Here is an 18,643-nt window from a genome sequence, read left to right on the forward strand (position 1 = left end):
CTCTGTGCAACATCAGAAATCACTGGCCTACATTTCATAGATTACCTAATTCCCTGGCTTTCTCCTTCTGGTCCCAGCTGAACTGGAACTACTGCAAACCAGTTTGTTCAAGACTCAGCAGAAAGCAAATAACCCATAAAGACACCATGATACATTGTAAAGGAATCAACACATTTGGCTGAGCAAGTAGATGCATTTATTAGATGCATTCATATCATCTAATTTCTGTGCAGATTTTTCACTGAAATGACTAAAACAGGGGTGTCAAACTCACGTCATCACAGTGGTGTCACGTGACGTATCAGGACTTTCCCCCCCTTCACTAAACTGGGTATGAGCATGGCCAGTGCGTGACGCATCTGGCCCGTGGGCCGCGAGTTTGACAGCCCTGGACTAAAACATTTAAAACATTGTTAGTACCATGTTTCCAGCCCAATCCTAATTGAAATAATCTTAGATAAATCATTCAAAGGAATGTGAAGCTGTGAGGCCACTACCTTCTCAATCATCTTGGCCAAGAACATATCAAACGTGTTTTTTTTATTTTGAAAAGGCAAACTGGACTGATTTTTTTAAGGAAAAAAAAATGACTGAGAATCTTTATAGACCCTTGGTCAGGAACGTTTAAGGCTAGTCTCAACACCCATTAACTGAGCCAAAATAGCACCATGAGTTAAGAATTCTGAGAATTAGTTGAACACATTGACAAAAAGTGATTGGGGAAGCGTGATTCAATTATGGAGAAACATTACTCTAATTGACTTTTCCCAATGGTGGTGTTGCTTCTTCCACAAATAAGGGAAATTGTTAAATAGCTAGCATGAAAGGAAGATCAAGCAAGTTTCTCTTTTAAAAAAAAAAATATAGTTTGGAAAAAAATAAAAATCAGCAGGTAATGCATATAGTTGCCTAACATATATTATCTGACATACTGTATAATGGCTGTACATCACCTTAGAGAGAGAGAGAGACACAGAGAGAGAGAGACAGAGAGAGAGAGAGACAGAGACAGAGAGACAGAGAGACAGAGAGACAGAGACAGTATAAAGGCTGGTGGAAATAGCCAGGAGAAAATGATCCCTTCTAGTCTGTAGAGATTCTCAGTCATCCAGGTCATGTTTGTCCGAAAGGTGCTTTTTCAGGAGGCAACTGGACTTTCTTGTTTTTTTCTTTTGAATCCTACAATTTGGGATGAACATCCTTTGAATGGTGTGGGAGTAGGAATGGATTTCCAGAGGAAAAATGGCAGACTACAGGAAGCAAGAGCACTACACAGGTGATCCTGAGGACACAGATAAACCTCCAAGTTCTTCAATGACCCTCTAAAAGGATGCAGATGACCAGCTGTCTGCAAGGAATATAACTCCTTCCATTCCCCATTATTCTATCAGAGCTGAAGAAACTTCTTGGATGAGAAGTGAAACATCTTCAAAAGAAAAAAAATGAGAAAATTCAGTTGCCTCTGGAAAAAGCACTTTTGGGCTATCCCTTTCAGCTTACCTGCTCAGTTTAAAGATAAGAAAAGGCTCTGAAAGTGAAAAAGGATAGTCCTTTTTTCCAGGGGTGGGATTCAATTTTTTTTAACAACCGGTTCTGTGGGTGTGGCTTAGTTGGTGGGCATGGCTTGGTGTTCATGTGACTGGCTGGGCATAGCCAACTCAACATTACTCACATCGAGGCACGCATCTCCTTGCCTGGCTTCTCATGACTGTAGGGAAGCTGCAACAGTCGTAAGTATGAAAAACGGTCATAAGTCACTTTTTGCAGTGCCATTGTAACTTTGAATGGTCACTCCACATAAGCAAAGTACCAACAAAGGAGGAAAAAAAATTCCAGAGAAGTTCCAGAGACAGGAAGTCTATTCCTGCCAAGAATATAATAAGGGTTAATGAAGAAGCAGTTTCTGTAAGCAACACCAGAATGTTTCCTTCCTGCCTTCCTTACAGGATTAGGCCAGTAATTTCTTCTAACAATTGGCTCTCCAAACTGCTTAGAATGTTAACAACTGGTTCTAGCGAATAGGTGCAAACCTGTAGAATCTCGCCCCTTTTTTCTCTTGAGCCTTTGGAAATCTTATTGTAATTTTACCAAGTTCTTTTGTAACATGTGTAACACATGAGGGTGCTTTCAGACCCTTGAATATTTAGTTCCCTCTCTTTTTTTTTTACTTAATTTTTTTACTTAATTAAACAGCTCTGAGATGGAAACAGGCATGGTACGGTTGCTCTCTTGCTGAAGTGCAATTGTGAGATACAGTATAGAAACAAGCCACCCACCCACGTGTTACATAAACAAGTTACATAAAAGCCCAGCATTAGATACAACTGACAAACTGTGATTTTAAGAAGGAGAAATAACCTGCGGTTCTGTCGCCTGTTAATCATTCCTTCCTGCACATTAGATGATGAGGACAATGGTGGTGGTAGTGATAATGACGATAACAATAACAATAATTTTAAAAGGCAAAATCATATCAAGCTGAAACCTAAGCTTAACATATTCAAAGGCTAAGCCATTTGAACATTTTGGGGTCTGACTGATTTCATAATAAAGTTTGTGGAGCTTGACATTAAAATGTCAAGCGGTTGGAAACATGGCTTTTCCACAAGATGAACCAAGTATGGTTGTACATTAAATCTCTATCAAGAATCTAGAAAGGAGACGGCAATTGCAGCAAAACCATGAACAGGGTTTGGCTGCAACTACCATCTCCTTTATAGGTTCCTGACAGAAACTGAAATTTTACCAAGCAGCAATGCTTTCAACATGGCTTTCTTTCTTAAGAGATTTCTGCTTTTTTAGGGTCCATGCATGCATGTACGGTATGATTATTAACTAGCCATATTACTATACAGAAACCTTCTTTGATTTACTTTCGATTTTGTTATGTGTCCCCATATTCCTAAGCTTGTATGCGGGGCCTGGACTTTACAAAAAATGCTACTGATGTTAATTTTTAATGAGTAGAGTAAGCATTATTATGTGTGGAGGTATAAGGATTTGTCATATTAACTATGTTTAATTAACGTTTATGTAATGTGCTTATTCAGAACCCACCTTGTTTCTGAAATGCAGAGCCCAATGGCCATTGTGTGCTAAGGGCTCCAAATTAGGCTGCTAAGTGATATTTATTTTTTATTTTATGTATTTATTACATGTATTTGCCACTCATCTCGTATTGAAATGATCCTGGGAGGATATATTCTGGAAAGGGAAGTGATATGGTACTATTTGACTACAGATGTAGATCATACTTACAGATCCAGCTCTACAGGGGAAGAAAAGGTAAAGGAAAGAGTTGGAATTTTGAAAGGATTTTTGTGGCATATCTAGTAACACCACATTGTAGTTGTTTCCCAACCTGCTTTTGCTTAATATATGTGTGTGTGTTTGTGTGTGTGTGTGTGTGTGTGTGTGTGTGTGTGTGTGTCAAAGATGCAGGAAACTGTCTTGGTTCCCAGTACTGCCCACATCTTCTATTTTTGTAATGTAGCTTTATAATATTTTTTATTATTTTTGTGTGTGGTTATTTGAGCTCAGACATGTCAACTTACACAGTTTGTCCTTAACTTACAGCCATTCATTTAATGACCATTCAAAGTTACGGTGGCATTGAAAAGTGTTTTATGACTGTTTTTTACACTTATGACTATTGTACCGTCCTCATGGTTAATGACTGCATGATTCACTTAACAGCTACCAACAGCTTAACAACTGGGGGAAAGGTTGTAAAACTCACTTAACAACTGCAATGGAAATGTTGGACTCAATTGTGGTTGTAAGTCAAGGACTATTTGTACTACTAAAATGCTGAGGCAACATAACATTTCTTGGGAAATCATGGTAATCTGCTTCTAGGGGCATCAGAAGATGCACAATAATGAGAGAGATTATTTGTCAACCGTAGCCTCCCTGCCACAAACCCCCAATATCTGACTGTTGCTACTGGAAAGGTCCTCACAAAAATTAGGTATGGCTAGTCTAGTGAAAAGAAGGACTAGGGGTGACATGATAGCAGTGTTCCAATATTTGAGGCACTGCCATAAAGAAGAAGAGGAAGTCGAACTATTCTCCAAAGCACCTGAAGGCAGGAGAAGAAGCAACAGATGGAAACTAATCAAGGAGAGCAGCAACCTTGAACTAAGGAGGAATTTCCAGACAGAAATTTCCAGAACGATTAATCAGTGGAACAACTTGCCTTCAGAAGTTGTGAGTGCCCCATCACTGAAGGCTTTTAAAATAAGACTGGAGAAATCTTTATCTGAGATGGTTTAGGATCTCCTGCCTGAGCACGTGGTTGGATTGGAAGACCTCCAAAATCCCTTCCAACTCTGTCATTCTGTTATTTCTTTCAAGGCGTTTCTGTATAACTTCATCCCAAACGTTAAAGGATTTTAACAGTCATGGCTCTAGCTGGGGTTTCCCCTCCTGGGCAGTTGAATATCTATGTAGATTTTAGTAGTTAATGTTTTTTAAGGTTTGAATATGTGCCAACCTGATATTCTGTATATTCTGACCAGCTCTGGGAATGTTTTCAAAATGTTTAATACAGACAGTTGGAATTTGCTTGTATTTAACTATGCAAGGGCGGGAAGACTGGCAGTCAATGAGACTTCTTCTTTTACACAATTATTTAAAACCAGGGTAGGTAACTCATAGCTTCCATTTTCCATGCTTATTTTTATAAGCAATTTATGTTGCATAACTTCTGTGCCGCCTCTTTTGCACGGCTCCCGGTGGCTCACATTTTCATTTGTCTCTCACCTAGTATTTGGGCAAATTGCACAAGAACAGTCAAATGAGGATTGTGAGAAAACTGAAAAATACCAGAATGAAAATGGGTTTGAAATTTATATATTGCACTTTAAGATAATCTTCAGCAAGATTAAAAAAAAAAACAGAACAGTAATTGGGTCTCTTTTTAAAAGACTGAGATAGTAACGATTTTTCTATATGTAGCCCCGTTTTACTCTATCTGTTGTACATGTACATATTCTGGGAAAGAATAAACTGGTTACGAAAAGGAGCAAGGACAAGAGAACGGTTTCATCGGTAGCCATTAATCATAATGGCAGGGAACAGAATAGGCAGCAGCAGAGCACCAGGGATGATCGGGTCATGGTGGGAAGCAAAGGACAGGTGTCTTTGTCAACACAGAGGGGAGGTGATCAAGCTGTTTTCCAAGGCACCCGAAGGCCAGACAAGGAATAATGGATGGAAACTGAACAAGGAGAGATTTAACCTGGAAACAAGGAGAAACTTTCTGACAGTGAGAACAATCAACCCATGGAACAGCTTGACCTCGGAAGTTGTGGGAGCGCCATCAGTTGAGACCTTCAAGAAGAGATTGGACTGCCATTTGTCAGAAATGGTGTAGGGTCTCCCGCTTGGGCGGAGGGTTGGACTAGATGACCTACAAGATCCCTTCCAACTCTGATAAACTGTTAATCTGTTAAACTCCTGCTTGCAAGCTGTCTTGATTGTAGTGCGAGCAGAACCAAGAATCATTGCAGAGAGATATTTAGAAGTTTAAACAAGCAAAAAAAAAGGGATGTCTGTAATTCACAGGAGGAAAAAAGAAGCGTCTAATTTTTGGCCTCTTCCCCCATTCTGTGGGTACCGGTGAGCCACAGGTTTCAGGATCAAATAAAAATCAGTCTTGGATCAATATTGATATGCCTGAGGATCATGTAACAGGTGTCCTGAAACCTGTATTATCAATTGATCTGCCTTTTGCCCGACATAACGTTTTTCATTCAAGAATTTCTTCTGCCTACCTCTAATTATAAGTAAAGGTAAAGGTTCCCCTCACACATATGTGCTAGTCGTTTCTGGCTCTAGGGGGCGGTGCTCATCTCTGTTAAAAGCCGAAAAGCCAGCACTGTCCGAAGACGTCTCTGTAGTCCTCAGTTAATGACTGCCTGGCTAGTGACTGTTTGGCATTAGGATGATGCTAAAAAAGTAAGACCACTCCTGGACCTTACCATCATTGTAGCATGCCTATGGTCATGGGATCACAATTTAAATGCTTTGTAACTAGCAGGTATTTATGGCCATGTGGTTACACGTACTTGTAAATTTTATAGCTGGCTTACAACAAACAAAATTAAGGGAGAAACCAGCCGTAAAATCAAAAGTTGTGGTCAAGGGATGTCTCACTTAACAACAATGGGTGCCTCACTTAATCATTATCTGCTTTTGACGACCCTGTAATCCCTTGCGGGATGGAGTCTGGGCAACTGAATGGAGGTAGCAGAGTGTTTTTAATGGCCAGATGCCCTTCCTGTCACCAGTATGGAGTTTTGTTTGGCAGATATATTCCCATTGTGCCCAGAGAGAGAAATATCTGCCTCTACCTAGCATCCAACTCACAGCTTCCTGATTGTCAGGTGAGAGCGCCACCTCTGGGCCACTGCACCACTCAGGGTAGCTCACTTAATGACCATAACAAAGCTGATGTAAGTCCAGGATTGTTGTGTGATGTTTTGTTTACCAACTGTATAGCTTAGCAATGAAGTTGCCAGCCTCAGTTTTAGTCTACTTTAGTCTCACTTAGAGGACTACCTGCATATATCCTTTCTCCCATGTATTTTTCTATGGTGCTGAGGGAAGAATGTAAGGTCAGATTCACTTAACAACCAGGTTACTAACTTAACAACTTGTTATGACTCCCCTTTGAAATTCAAATGAACAAAACAGAAAGCAGCCGTTTCACAATTAAATCAAACGGAAAGAAGTCTTACAAGATAACGGCTGGCAGAAACCACAGCATAAATCTTTACTCTGTCCGGCAAACCAGTCCTGGCAATAAATCTTCAGCCTCAGAGCTCTTTGCTGTAACGTCTTCACTCAAATAGTTATTTTGTTCCTGGCGAAATGTACCAGCCCAGCTGTGTTCTTTTATACTCATTAAGGCAACGTGCTAATTTACTGACTTGCCCTTCTCATTCGCTCCAGCTGATTTTGCCTTTTCAACCGTCTTCTATTTTTTACATTTAACCACAAATTTTTCAAGTTCTCATCTCCACTAGAAGACTCTCTCAAAACTTCCCTGTCAGCCATTCCCGGCTGTTGATCAGATAAGGAACCAGAGGAGGTCAAAGGTCCTGACAATTCTAATACATCAGGTCTGTCGTCCTTTGTCACGTCCATCTCCTCATCCTGGTTATCAGTCCAATTAGTAAGCCAGGCCGGTTCATATTGTTCTGTTATAAACTCTTCACTTGAACTCATATCAATCACAGGAGCTGAATCCAAGCCCGGAGCCACAACAACAACTGCAGTGGATTCACACAACCACTGTGACAAGAAAGGCCGTACAATGGGGCAAAACCCACTTAACGAAAGTTTCACTTATCAACAGAAATTTTGGGTATATTTGTAGTCATAAGTTGAGGGCTACTTGTACAGCTCCTGGGATTAAGATGTATAAATAGAAACATGATTGATTGATTCCACTGAGTCTTTCTCAGCTCTTAGAAAACCACATTTTCTCCATAATGATTTGTCCCTAATCTGGTACAGGTAGTCCCTGAGTTACAAATGGAATGGAGCCTGCCCACTGCATTCGTAAACCGAGGATTCGTGGGAGTGAATCTCGTACCTTGAACGTACACTTTGCCAGCACTTCCGAACCTCCATTTTGGCCTGCGAGTGCCAGGCGAGGCCTGCACAGGCCTAAACAGAGTTCTGTTTTGGCCAGCAAAATGCAGGACAAAGCTTTCAGAGCCTCTAAGGTTGTTCGTAAAGGCAAGCAACTGCCATGGTGCTGCAAGATTTGTAGTTCTGGGACTTGTTCGTATACACTAGAGGGATGCTGATTGTATAACTTTGAACTGTCGCTAAGGGAATTCTTGTAACCCAGGTATTACCTGTATTTCAGGACATCCAATGGTACATCCATCGTTATGGTAACTGACTCCATATCCACCTTGATGCTAGTCAACCTCTTCATCTTTTTCGTTCCATTTTCCCCAGCATTAGAACCTTTTCCTAAGAGCTGGGTCTTCATTTAATGTGTCCGAAGTAAGATAATTGGAGCCTGATCATTTGTGAGAACTCTGGATTGATTTCTTCAATGATCCATTTGTTGTTGTTCTTGGCTTATCCGTCAGAGTCCTTTGGGTGTTCTGGAAAAAGTCTTAGAAAAAATTTGGAACTCTGATCTCATATGTGTAGACGACAGCAAGACTACCGTACGCACAAAAATGGAGGGACATTTCAATTCCCACCATGGACAGAAGCTGATGGAGTTGGCAGAGATGGTTAAATTGACCACTTTGATCAAAGAAAAGAATATAAGTATTTTTACTGCTACTTGGAGACTGCTTCTCGGCTTTGTGCTTGAGGTGGGAAAACTTTGCTTTTGGGTTTTACTGATTAGATTGATTCGTAGTTATAGAAATGGCTAGTTTATACGATTATGGAAAAGCAAAAAGTTGAGGTCCGATGCTTTACTCTACTGCAACAGAGGGAGTTGGAAGTCAACACTTTTTTTTCTTTTCTCTGTCCCCTCCTCACTTTTCTTTCCCCTTCTCCTCCCCACAGTGTCCTACTATTTGCTTTTGTATTTTATTCTATAGTCTAATCATATAAATTTAAATTTAAAAAACAGAGTCTTCTCCAACATTAAAGTTCCAAAGCATCAGTACTCTTCCTATCCTGCTTCTTCGAAGTCCACCTTTCTCTTCCCTAGTGTGTCAAAGGCCACACACCATTGTTGATGCTGCTCTTTGTAGGCATAGATGCCCCATGGCATTTGAATATCTTTTCCAAATATGATAGAAATACTGCATATAAAATGCAGCTTCCCTATAAAGGTTGGTGATGACATGGACACATCCCTGTGCAGACACAAGGTTGAGGAAAGCTAAGGGGATGCGCTTAGCTCTTAAAGCAAATAATCCTCACCTCTGGACATGTGTTTTAACTAAACTGATGGCGGCAATGACAGGCTCTTTGCAGATGCTTAGTGATTTTTTCCCCCGCCCCCCTTACCATCTGTAGCTCAGCTTGGGCTTAAAAATAGCTCAAGTTAAAAAGATTTGGTGGAAGCCACAGATGGCAGTCTCTAGTATGAGACTGTTGAGTTTGACTTCTGCTAACTGCTTTGATTTCATTTGACTTGCCAAGAATATAGAAGCGGTTGTTCATTGCCTTCTTTCGAAGGGCTGCTTGTTCCTGACTTCATGATCTGGACCACAACCCTGGCATTTCCTGGTGGTCTCCCATTCAAGGGCTAAATAAGCCAGAGACTGTTTTTTTTTTTTTTTTAAGAGCAATTGGGTTGGCTGGGTGCTGCCACCTGCCGAGACTAAAAAAAGTGAAGAGTTAATTTTCTTTTTCACAGGATTAGGAGTGATGTATAAAAACCTGAAACCATCAAAACTAATGGCTTAGACTCAGGGCTGATAAAACAGCAAGCCCCTTTTGGCTGTCTTTCAGAGTGATCGAGAAGACCAGACAGAAATCATTCCAGGGGAAATCAGATCAAACCACCAACGTTTAAACTCCTCTCGATGGATGCGCGCTGTCTCCAGAATTTACGCGCTCTATTTCTTCGGGACCGGCACCTAAGGAGCAAAATGGAGAAGGGCCGTCCTGCGGATTCGTGAGCGACTCTCGGAAGGTCGTCTTCCTTCGGGCTCCTCTGCACGTGCTCAGAGAATCTGTCGCAACGGGCCGGCCACCGGGCCGGAAAAACAACCTGGCTCCCGCGGTGTGAGGCGCGCACTGCCCCGAAAACCGGACCAAGCAGCAACTGGGTGGCGCTTTGGGTTCCTCGCTCCCTGCCCTCCCCTTTCTCCGGCCAGCCTCTCCCTCTTAATGTAGCGGCGCAGCAGGCACCGCTGCGTCGCACCTGCCGCAACAGGGACCAGCCGACCAGCCGTTGCCGCCGCCGTCTTCGCCGCCGTGGCGTTGTTCCCTCGCCGAAAGTTGCGCTGCGAGCGATCAAAGCTTGAGGCATCCGGATGCGCTCGGAGGAATCAGCAGCAGGAGCCACCGCCGCGCCACCTTTGACAGGATCGCTCCGTGTTGGGACGGCGCACCGGGGTCTCCCGCGGCAGAAAGGACGAGCAGATCCGGGTAACTGCTTTAAGCGAGAGCGAGCTGCCCCGCACAAGGCTGCAAGGCCGGCCCTCGCTCGGGCTGGGGATGTGGGCTCGGGGATAAGCGGGTCGCTCGCTGCGGCAAGGGAAGGGGGCGGCCGGCGGTCCTGCGCGGGGCCATTTTAGCTTCTATTCCAAGCCCGGGACGCTTCTGGGCATCCTCGCAAAGGGAGAGGATCTGGAGAAGAGGCGGCTCCGGGCGCGGCTCCGGCGACGAGGAGCAGCTGTGGCCGCGGTTTCCACACCCGCCCCCCCCACCCTTCACGCGTGGGTGCCGCGGAAGGAGAGGGAAGCCTGGCTCCAGTGGAGAGGGGAAGAAGAAGGAAAAGGGGGGGGGCGCCTCCAAGCCGCCACCCCATTTGAAGGGAGGCCATGATGGCGGGGGGGCGCTCCGACTGGCACAGGAGCGGCGGGGCGGGGGGATCGGCTGCCAGTCACCCGACGGAGGATGATTCAGGCCCGATCCCGCCCCTCGCGCCTTTACACCCGCGCCGGCAGCGAGTTCCCGAGGCAGAGATGAGCGCCGAGAAATCAGCCGGTAACGCGGCGAACTAGCGCGCAGGCGGAGGAGTGTGTGTGTGTGTGGGGGGTTGCAGGTGATGGTGGTGGTGGTGGGGTGGCTTGAAGGAGTGGGCGCTCGTGGTCAGGCCGCTCAGCAGGGACGGAGGTGGCAGGGAGAAGGGGGGCTCCGAAGATTGCCCTGGGGTGAGAGGTGCGAGCGGGGTCCTTTTGGGGAAAAGGGGATCATCCTTTCTTTCTCTTTCCTCCATCCCCTCGTCGCTGCCCTTGGAAAGATCCCGAGATGGAGTCCCCGCACCTCGAACTGCTGGAGTCCCCGGAGGGCTGTCCCTCCCCTCTGGAGATCAAGTCTGCCCCCAGTAAGAAGATGTGGGTCAAGCTCCGGGCACTGTGAGTAACCCTATCGCGGGTTTCGCCTACGGTTCAAATCGCTCCGTCTCCTCTGCGCTTAGTTTGCTTGTGTCCCCCCTCCCCCTTTTCCTTGTCCCGATCACTTTCCGACCTTCCCTTCCGGTCTTCGGTAGCCTTGGATACTTCTCGTCCAGTTTCTTGCAGGCCGACTTAGCCTGGCAGCTTTGGTCGGCGGGCAAGGGTTTGCTACAAGTGTGTGTGTGCGCGCGTGTGTGTAGTTATGGCAATGGGAAAGGATGCTTGGTTTGCAACGCGGTTCCCCTGCCCGATAGGAAAAGAGGCCATCCGGTGGTTCCCTGTGTCCGGGTCAACCCGACTCCCTTCTTTGAGGTTCAGTTAAGCTTCCGTGCACCCGAGTGAGTTGATAATGCTGAATTTTTTGTGTACGGTGGGGTATTGCCAAGCTTCACCGCTGGGAGGCTTTTATTTTTTTTTTCCTGCCGCAGCAATTAATAGCACTGGCTGAATAGCCTCAAGCTGCTTTGGTGTGGGACTTCCCTCCCCCTTCCATACTCCTGCTGTTGCCAGCCATCTCTCTTTGTGTGTTGGGGATGGGGGGGAGAAGGCTGGTTAGCATGAAACAAAGTGATGGGGTGAGTGTGCCTTTAAAAGATGTTTGTTGTCATGTTTGCATCTGAAGATTAAAACCTTGATGTACGTTCAAACAAAACTTGCCTGCCACTAATCCTGGCATTTATTGTCCACGGTGTGTTGCGTGTTATTATGCAACCCCCTCAAAAGGTGTATGCATAGTGTACACATACACTATGTTCAAAGTGTGTACAATTAAACATAGAAAAGCCCTCTCTTTTTGTGTTTGTCTTCAGCTCAATTAACTCTCACCTGTCTTTTTGTTGTTGTTATGATTAAGTGAAGGCTTAAAAGTATTTCACGGCCTGCAGCAAAGATTGTGTTTAGCTACTGAGCTAGAAAACTCCACAGAGTAGATATTAGAATAGCGTTTCACTATCTCTGAAAAGTTCCAAGTGGTGGACCACAATTTGTATACACCGTGTGTGGTATCACAGAGGAGATACTGAAACTACAGGTCAGATTGGTTGAAAAGTGAGAGGTCTTCAAAGAAAAACAAGAAAGTTCCAGTTGCCTGTTGAAAGAAAAAAAAAAAGGCATCTTTGGGACAAGCATGGCCTGGATGACTGAGAATCTCCATAGACATACAGTTCAGAGTCTTTGGCTGAAATCTTCCTTGCCTTAGAGATGGCTTAGCTAACCTTCTCTCTGCTTAGACGTTTCCAGTGCTAGTGTTATTATTGTTCCTAATATCTAGAGATATAACCCAAAGCATTGCATAGTTTGGAGGTGACTTTTACCAGTGCACTCAAGAGAAGAATCCTTTTATCGTTTGCCTGGGAAGCAGTCCCTGTTCAGTGGACAGTTCTGAGTTTATGCATCATCCCCACCAGACCACAAAGAGATCTGTGGCCCAAAGCAACCTGGTTTTCATACAGAAGAAGGTGTCCCTTTTGATGGGTCCAGGACTTAATTTATATCAGTGAAACTTGTCCTGCAAATCTGTTGTTTCCAGCCACAACATCATTGTGTAACTTTACTTCTGAAATCTCCTTCCCACGATCCAACATGGTTCAGACATTTTCGAATGAGAAGTCCCATCGTTCTCAGCTTGGCTCACCAAGTTGCTCGTAAGGGCTGAGTCTGATGGGGCTGTGTAGTGCGGTGCATCTGGATAGCAGAGGGATCATATTTCCCTGGTTGGAATTCGCTAACGTGCTGCCGCTTTCATAGAAAGGCATCGTTGAAATCGTGGACCTGTAAAGCAGGACGTGACTTGAAGGTGTCCTTTCCCCGCTATAATCCCTTGCCTTTTTAGCTTTCATTATCTTACCTGTTGTATGCAAACCTGCAGAGAGCAAACGGAAGATGCCGGCTAATCTGCAGAGTTTATTAGGTGACCTTGAGCTGGTCGGCATCTCTCAGCCGAAGCTACCTACTGGGGTAGTTCTGAAAATGAACTTGAAAAAGAAACGGAGAAACATCATTTAAATCACACCGAGCTCTTTCGAAAATCCAACCGTGACAGTTGAGTTAAAAGGAAAAGCAGCGTGCTTGCAGTTTGGAGGGCTGAGCCATCCGTGTAGTCATTTCTCCAGCTTGGTTTGTATCCTAGCTTTTTAGGAATCCGGTTCTAGCTCAACGGGGCAATTTATAAAGGCTTTCCAGAGGAAAAGAAGGCATCATCTATCAGGTTGAGTGCCAGATATTTAAAATAGCCAGAGCACAGATAAATGTGAATAGCTAGCACTTTCAAAGGACTAAACGGGACAAAAGAGATGTTTTGTCAATAGCTGGCAAATTTAATTAACTGAAATATGTTCATACTTAAAAAGGGAAGAGGAAGGCAGTGGAGTGGCTGGAGTGTGACCAGTTGTCAACCTTCCGTGCTTGTTTTTTCCTGACTTGGAATCCCCCCCCCCGCCCAAATTACTATAGGGGGGCAGTCTGGAATAGCGATGGGTTACAGAATTGAGAGATGCCTCATAAGGTCAGGATGGGACTGCAGCAAAATGGGAGAACATCTGCTTTGCCTGTAGGAGTTCTTGGGATGACTCCTTGGCATTTCTAGTTAAAGGGATCTAGCAGCAGATGTTGGGACCCTGTTCTGAAATTTTAGAGGTTAAGCAGAGAAGATCAGAGGTAGAGAATCTGGTGGCCTCCAGATGTTTTAGATGTCAGCTGCCATAATCTACATCTGGAATAGATGTCACGGGCTGACATTAGTGACACTGTCCTTTGTCCCCTAGGTGTTGTAGTCAGCACAATCGATGGAAATTTTGTCCAATATCATCTTGAGAATCATTGGACTGAATGGCGTCTCCCCTTGCTTACAAACTGAAGCTGTTAAACACTATCTGATCATTATTTGTGGAGACTCTTTAATTCAGCAGTAAAGCTTCCATTGCATTCTCAGGATAAATATCTAGGTATATGAACTATAGAACACCAGTTTGGTATAGCAGTTAAGGTGCCAGGCTAGAAACCAGAAGACTTAGTCCTGCCTTTGGCACAAAACTACCAGGGTGACCTTGGCCAATTGCTCTCTTTCCGTTTTCAAAATTGCAGGAACTACACAGGCAGTCAGGAGTCTGTGATGTTAGATTGGGAATGGCATCCTGTCCTCAGTCCTCATGTCATTGTTAGTCCTTCAGACAACCACTCCATCCCAGATTGCGCTTGTTCCTAGATTGTAACGAGGGAAACTGAGAATGGAAAAGCTCAGAGGTGCTTTCCTCTACTTCTGTTTTTCCGAGGAGCTCTTAGAAACAGCAAATTGTGAAGATGACACATTCAGATATCATACTGGCATGCAAGTCAGGGAACTGGGATTTAATGTGCACCTTGTAAAATATCTACGTGTTGGCAAATTTGTATGTGCTGTAGTGAAATGTGTGAAAGGGCACTATATTTTGTGAAATAATCTCAATTTATTTCTTCCTATATTTGTTTTGAGGGGAAAATTGCATGACTTCCATGAAAGAAAAAAACCATATATTAAAAATTAAGATATTAGGGAAAATATTATGCTAGAACTCTATGTCTCAGTCAGGTTTTTGTGTTGATAAATATTTGGCATGTTGATACAGGAGACTTATGGAAAATTGATTTTAATTACATTATGCTGGATTTAATCTGATTAGAACAAAATCAGGGGAACTGTGTTCTTTACTCTTTTCCTTAGCCCAGAATTATCCTTCTACCTTCCCCTTGGTTATTCAGTTTTATATGTTCATATCTTGTGGCTATATTTCCCACAGATATTTCATGCATTGTGTCAAATTGTATTTTCTCCATTTCTGGGTTAGCTTGTTTATTCAAATACAGTATTTTAAAAGCATAGGAAAATCAATACATACTTTATTGTTATAAAGGTCTGCCTTATTTTCTGTAATCTATCCCCCTGACATTTAGAATCTCTCAACATTTGTGTTTTTTCCTGTAGGGAAGCTGCTACAATGTTTTAAATAATTTCCAGTGGCCTTTTCAGCTGTGTTATCCTATAAACTTATCAACAAACAATATCTCCTGATTTTGCAACCTGATTTAAATGTAATACAAACCACAGCTAAACTGTGATCTGGGCAAACTTTCCATATGATTTCCTTCTTTGTATATATTTATGCGTACGTCTTGAGTTGTTAGCGTCTACACATAACTTGCCACTTATGGACGTAGGTCACCGATTATTGGGGTCCTCATAATGTTCATCTGTGTATGATGGAGTCATGTAGAAGATATGCCCTGTAAAATTCTGAAATATATTGCCTGCATTCTATTTATACTGGAACTCAGTCTGTTGTCATTTGTGAGTTTTTTCCCATTAGTTTCTTCTAATTCCAGCTCCAAGGAATAGGAACTCCAAGCTCATTACCATCTCTTCCCCTTGATCCTGTCCCTCAGCTGCAAAAAAAACAAACAAACCCAAAAACCCAGTACCTTTTCGTCAAGCCATCTCTTGGTTGAATAAACTTGGAAGGAGGGTTTGAAGAAGGAAATATCGGAGCCAGCGCCTCAAAATTCGATTCTTTATAAGGCAATAGAAGGATCTAACAGTTTGTTAGACACCTTTCTTTCCCATGCCTTTCTTTATCTCTTGGTTGGCATCTTTTGGGGCTGAATATACTTGGGGATGTATAATTACAGACCTTTAGATGATCAAACAATATTACAGAATGCCAGGATGGGGAACTGGTGGCTTCCTATGGGTATTAGTGCAGCGTAGCTTCCATCATCCATCATGGGTAAGCAATACTGAGACTCTTCATATTTCCTAGCTACAAATCTTACTGTTTTGGAAACTGAAATATGTCGGCTGAAATTTCACTTTTGTTCAGGGCTTTGATATTGTTTTGCCACTTAGGATTTTATACTTAAAAAAAATGGATATTTGGTAGTACTGGATTGCTCTGGAATATTATGAAAGGAACATTTCTTTTGTGTTGGAAAATCAGCTTTGAGGATTTCCTAATCATTCCTGGTTGCCCATTCAATATATATTTATTTCCCGCTGCTCTTGTTCCCTAATCTGTTTTAGACCTGGCAGAGTGATATTGCTGAGGAGTTTATTTATCTGTTTGATTTTAGATGGCTTACTCTATGTCAGGGGTCGCCAACCTTTTGGATCTCGGGGACCACCAAACTTATAATTTTAAATCCCGCGGATCAGAAATCCTGGGAAAATCCCCCCAAAAGTCTGCAGGGAAATTCCCCAACCCGTTTTCCTACCGATCAATCACTCTTTATTTGGGATCACAGGATACCGTCTCCAGCTCCATTCTGGGGGAAGGAGAGAGAGAGAGAGAGAGAGAGAGACTTTTGGCTTCATGCAAGGAAAGCAGCAGAAGCAACAGAAGTATTTCTTTCTCTCCCCCAAACTCCGCCAGAAATGAGTCTCTGTGATTAATTGGATTAATTGCTTTGGGAGTGACATTTCTCTGTGGACCACCAAAATTTTATCACAGACCACTGCTCTATGTCATTAAACTGGTTTCATAAAATAAAAACCATAAATAAATATAACACAAGCAAAACATTAATGTAAACTATCCTCTCCTGATCTGAATGCTTATCACCAGTCCTGATGCAGTTTCTGCTTGGAAGGGTCTCTGAAAAATTGTTTTGTGTAATCTTGAGGGCAGAGTATTTCAGAGTGAGGGTGCTATCATCAAGAAGGTTTGTTTCTGAGTTCCAATCCCCTTCATGGATTTCCACCATCCTTCCTTTGCTCAGGCATAGTCAGTGGGTAGATTCAATTTGGAATGGACAGTCTCAAGGTATCAATAACTGAAGTCAGAAATCTCCTTACATGGAACTCAGGTTCCATTGTCCATGTCAGTTCTGGGACATTTGCCTTGGAGGAAGACAACAGGTGTTGAAGGCAAATCATGCTGAAGCTGTAGCAGCTTAGGATTCAGAGGGGGTTGTGCTTGAGTGGGGTTTGGACTGTTTGAATGTCACATATTTGATGGGAAGGTGACTGACAACTATGGATGGGCCTTGGGCTGCTTGTATTCTAAGAAGACTTTTCCATTGCATTTGTAGCTGTGAAAGACATTCTACAGAGGAGAAGATGAGTGAAGAATCCTTCTCTACCACATTTCCATTGTGGTTTAGCTTTTGATTGGTAGATATATTTGTAAAGTTTGCCCAGGGTAGGCGGGGGAGGTCTTTTCAGCATTCCTTGTTAGGATATGTCCGTTGCTTCAAGACTGGACTTCTTATCATGCTTCTTAAATATACTTGATCTTACCTTTCTACTCTGTTTTTGAATCCTGTAAACAAAGTAATTTAATACCTGTGTTTTTTGTGTTTATGATATATAGAATAGGGCATTAACATCAAACCTCAACTTTTTACTTTTACAGAATAGTTTAAACTAGCTATTTCTATAACAACAAGTCTTTCTAATCGGTAAAAACCAAAATCAAAGTTTCATTGTATTCCACCCCAAGCACAAAGTCCAGAAATAGTTTCCAGGTAGAAATAAAAGTACTTGCATTTTTTTTCTTTGATCAAAACAATCAATTTATTCCCGCGTCTTTCTCAATGGAGACTGAAGCTGGAAGTTCTAGGGCTTGCAGATCTGGCTTGAAAAAAAAAATCTGTATCACCACTAGATGACAGCAGATATCAAGTCCTAAAATATCATAACATGTCAGTCTCCATTTTGAGGTTGACGGTATTCTGGATTTTGTTTTTCTTATATTAGCCATGTATGGGTTTGGTTATGGGAGAGTGTGGTGCTGACTTAGCATTTTTCATCCCTTATCTCTAGCCTCCATTCTGTATTGTTGGGTAGTGATGGTTTCACAGATGTGCTAGATATTGTACAAAAGGGAGCAGATTTGTCCAGTTCAGATGGGTTGAATTGTTACTCCCATCACACCTGCGCCCCCCGAAGGGAGGTTGAGAGAAATTACTCAAGAAATATCAGGCAGTGTGGGGGAAAATTAGAGAACAAGCTGAATTCCTTGTCCAAACATGTCCAAAGATTTTACTAATATTAGATGTTAAAAATGAAACTACACACAGGGAAATAGCAATAGCAATAGCACTTAGACTTATATACCACTTCACAGTGCTTTACAGCCCTCCCTACGCAGTTTATCGAGCCAACATATTCCCCCCACCCCCACCAACAATCTGGGGTCCTCATTTTACCAACCTCAGAAGGATGGGCTGAGTCAACCTTGAACCAGTGAGAATCGAACTGCCAAACTGCTGGCAATTGGCAGTCAGCAGAAGTAGCCTGCAGTACTGCATTCTAACCACTGCACCACCATGGCTCATGGGGTATGTAAGGCTGCAATGTTCTTTTAATGCCAGTCATTATATTGGAAAGTTAAAGCAAGTGGCAGCACCTAGCCAACTATGGCCCATCTTTACAAGGTAAATAGTGCTGGACCTGGTTAACACTTGGTTGAGAGAGACCATCAGGCAATTTCAGAATAGTGAGCTAGATTGGAAATTGGGGAAAAAAATATGGAAAAAGATAATGGCAAACGATTTCCATATTTTACATGTAATCACTGAATTTCTCTCAAACCCTGTAAAAGCCTGTCCAAAATAAT

General features: G+C 42.9%; 1 protein-coding gene across 3 annotated transcripts in view; it reads left to right on the forward strand.

The window, feature by feature from the left end:
• Positions 1 to 9,734: 9,734 nt before the first annotated feature.
• PDE1B (phosphodiesterase 1B) overlaps positions 9,735 to 18,643 on the forward strand; it is a 152,505-nt gene continuing 143,596 nt past the window's right edge. Inside the window, exons 1-2 of one of the 3 annotated variants that reach the window (XM_087925484.1) lie at positions 9,735 to 10,086; positions 10,904 to 11,018. In XM_087925484.1, the coding sequence (XP_087781610.1) occupies positions 9,972 to 10,086; positions 10,904 to 11,018 (230 nt within the window). In that variant the 5' untranslated portion in view covers positions 9,735 to 9,971. Of the gene's footprint in view, positions 10,087 to 10,539; positions 10,648 to 10,903; positions 11,019 to 18,643 lie in introns of those variants that run through there. The other 2 variants (XM_087925486.1, XM_026713816.2) reach the window with 2 other exon arrangements.

This window comes from Pseudonaja textilis, chromosome 2, assembly GCF_049901715.1.
Source record: "Pseudonaja textilis isolate UNSWEBS1 chromosome 2, rPseTex1.2, whole genome shotgun sequence".
NCBI classification, from domain to species: domain Eukaryota; kingdom Metazoa; phylum Chordata; class Lepidosauria; order Squamata; family Elapidae; genus Pseudonaja; species Pseudonaja textilis.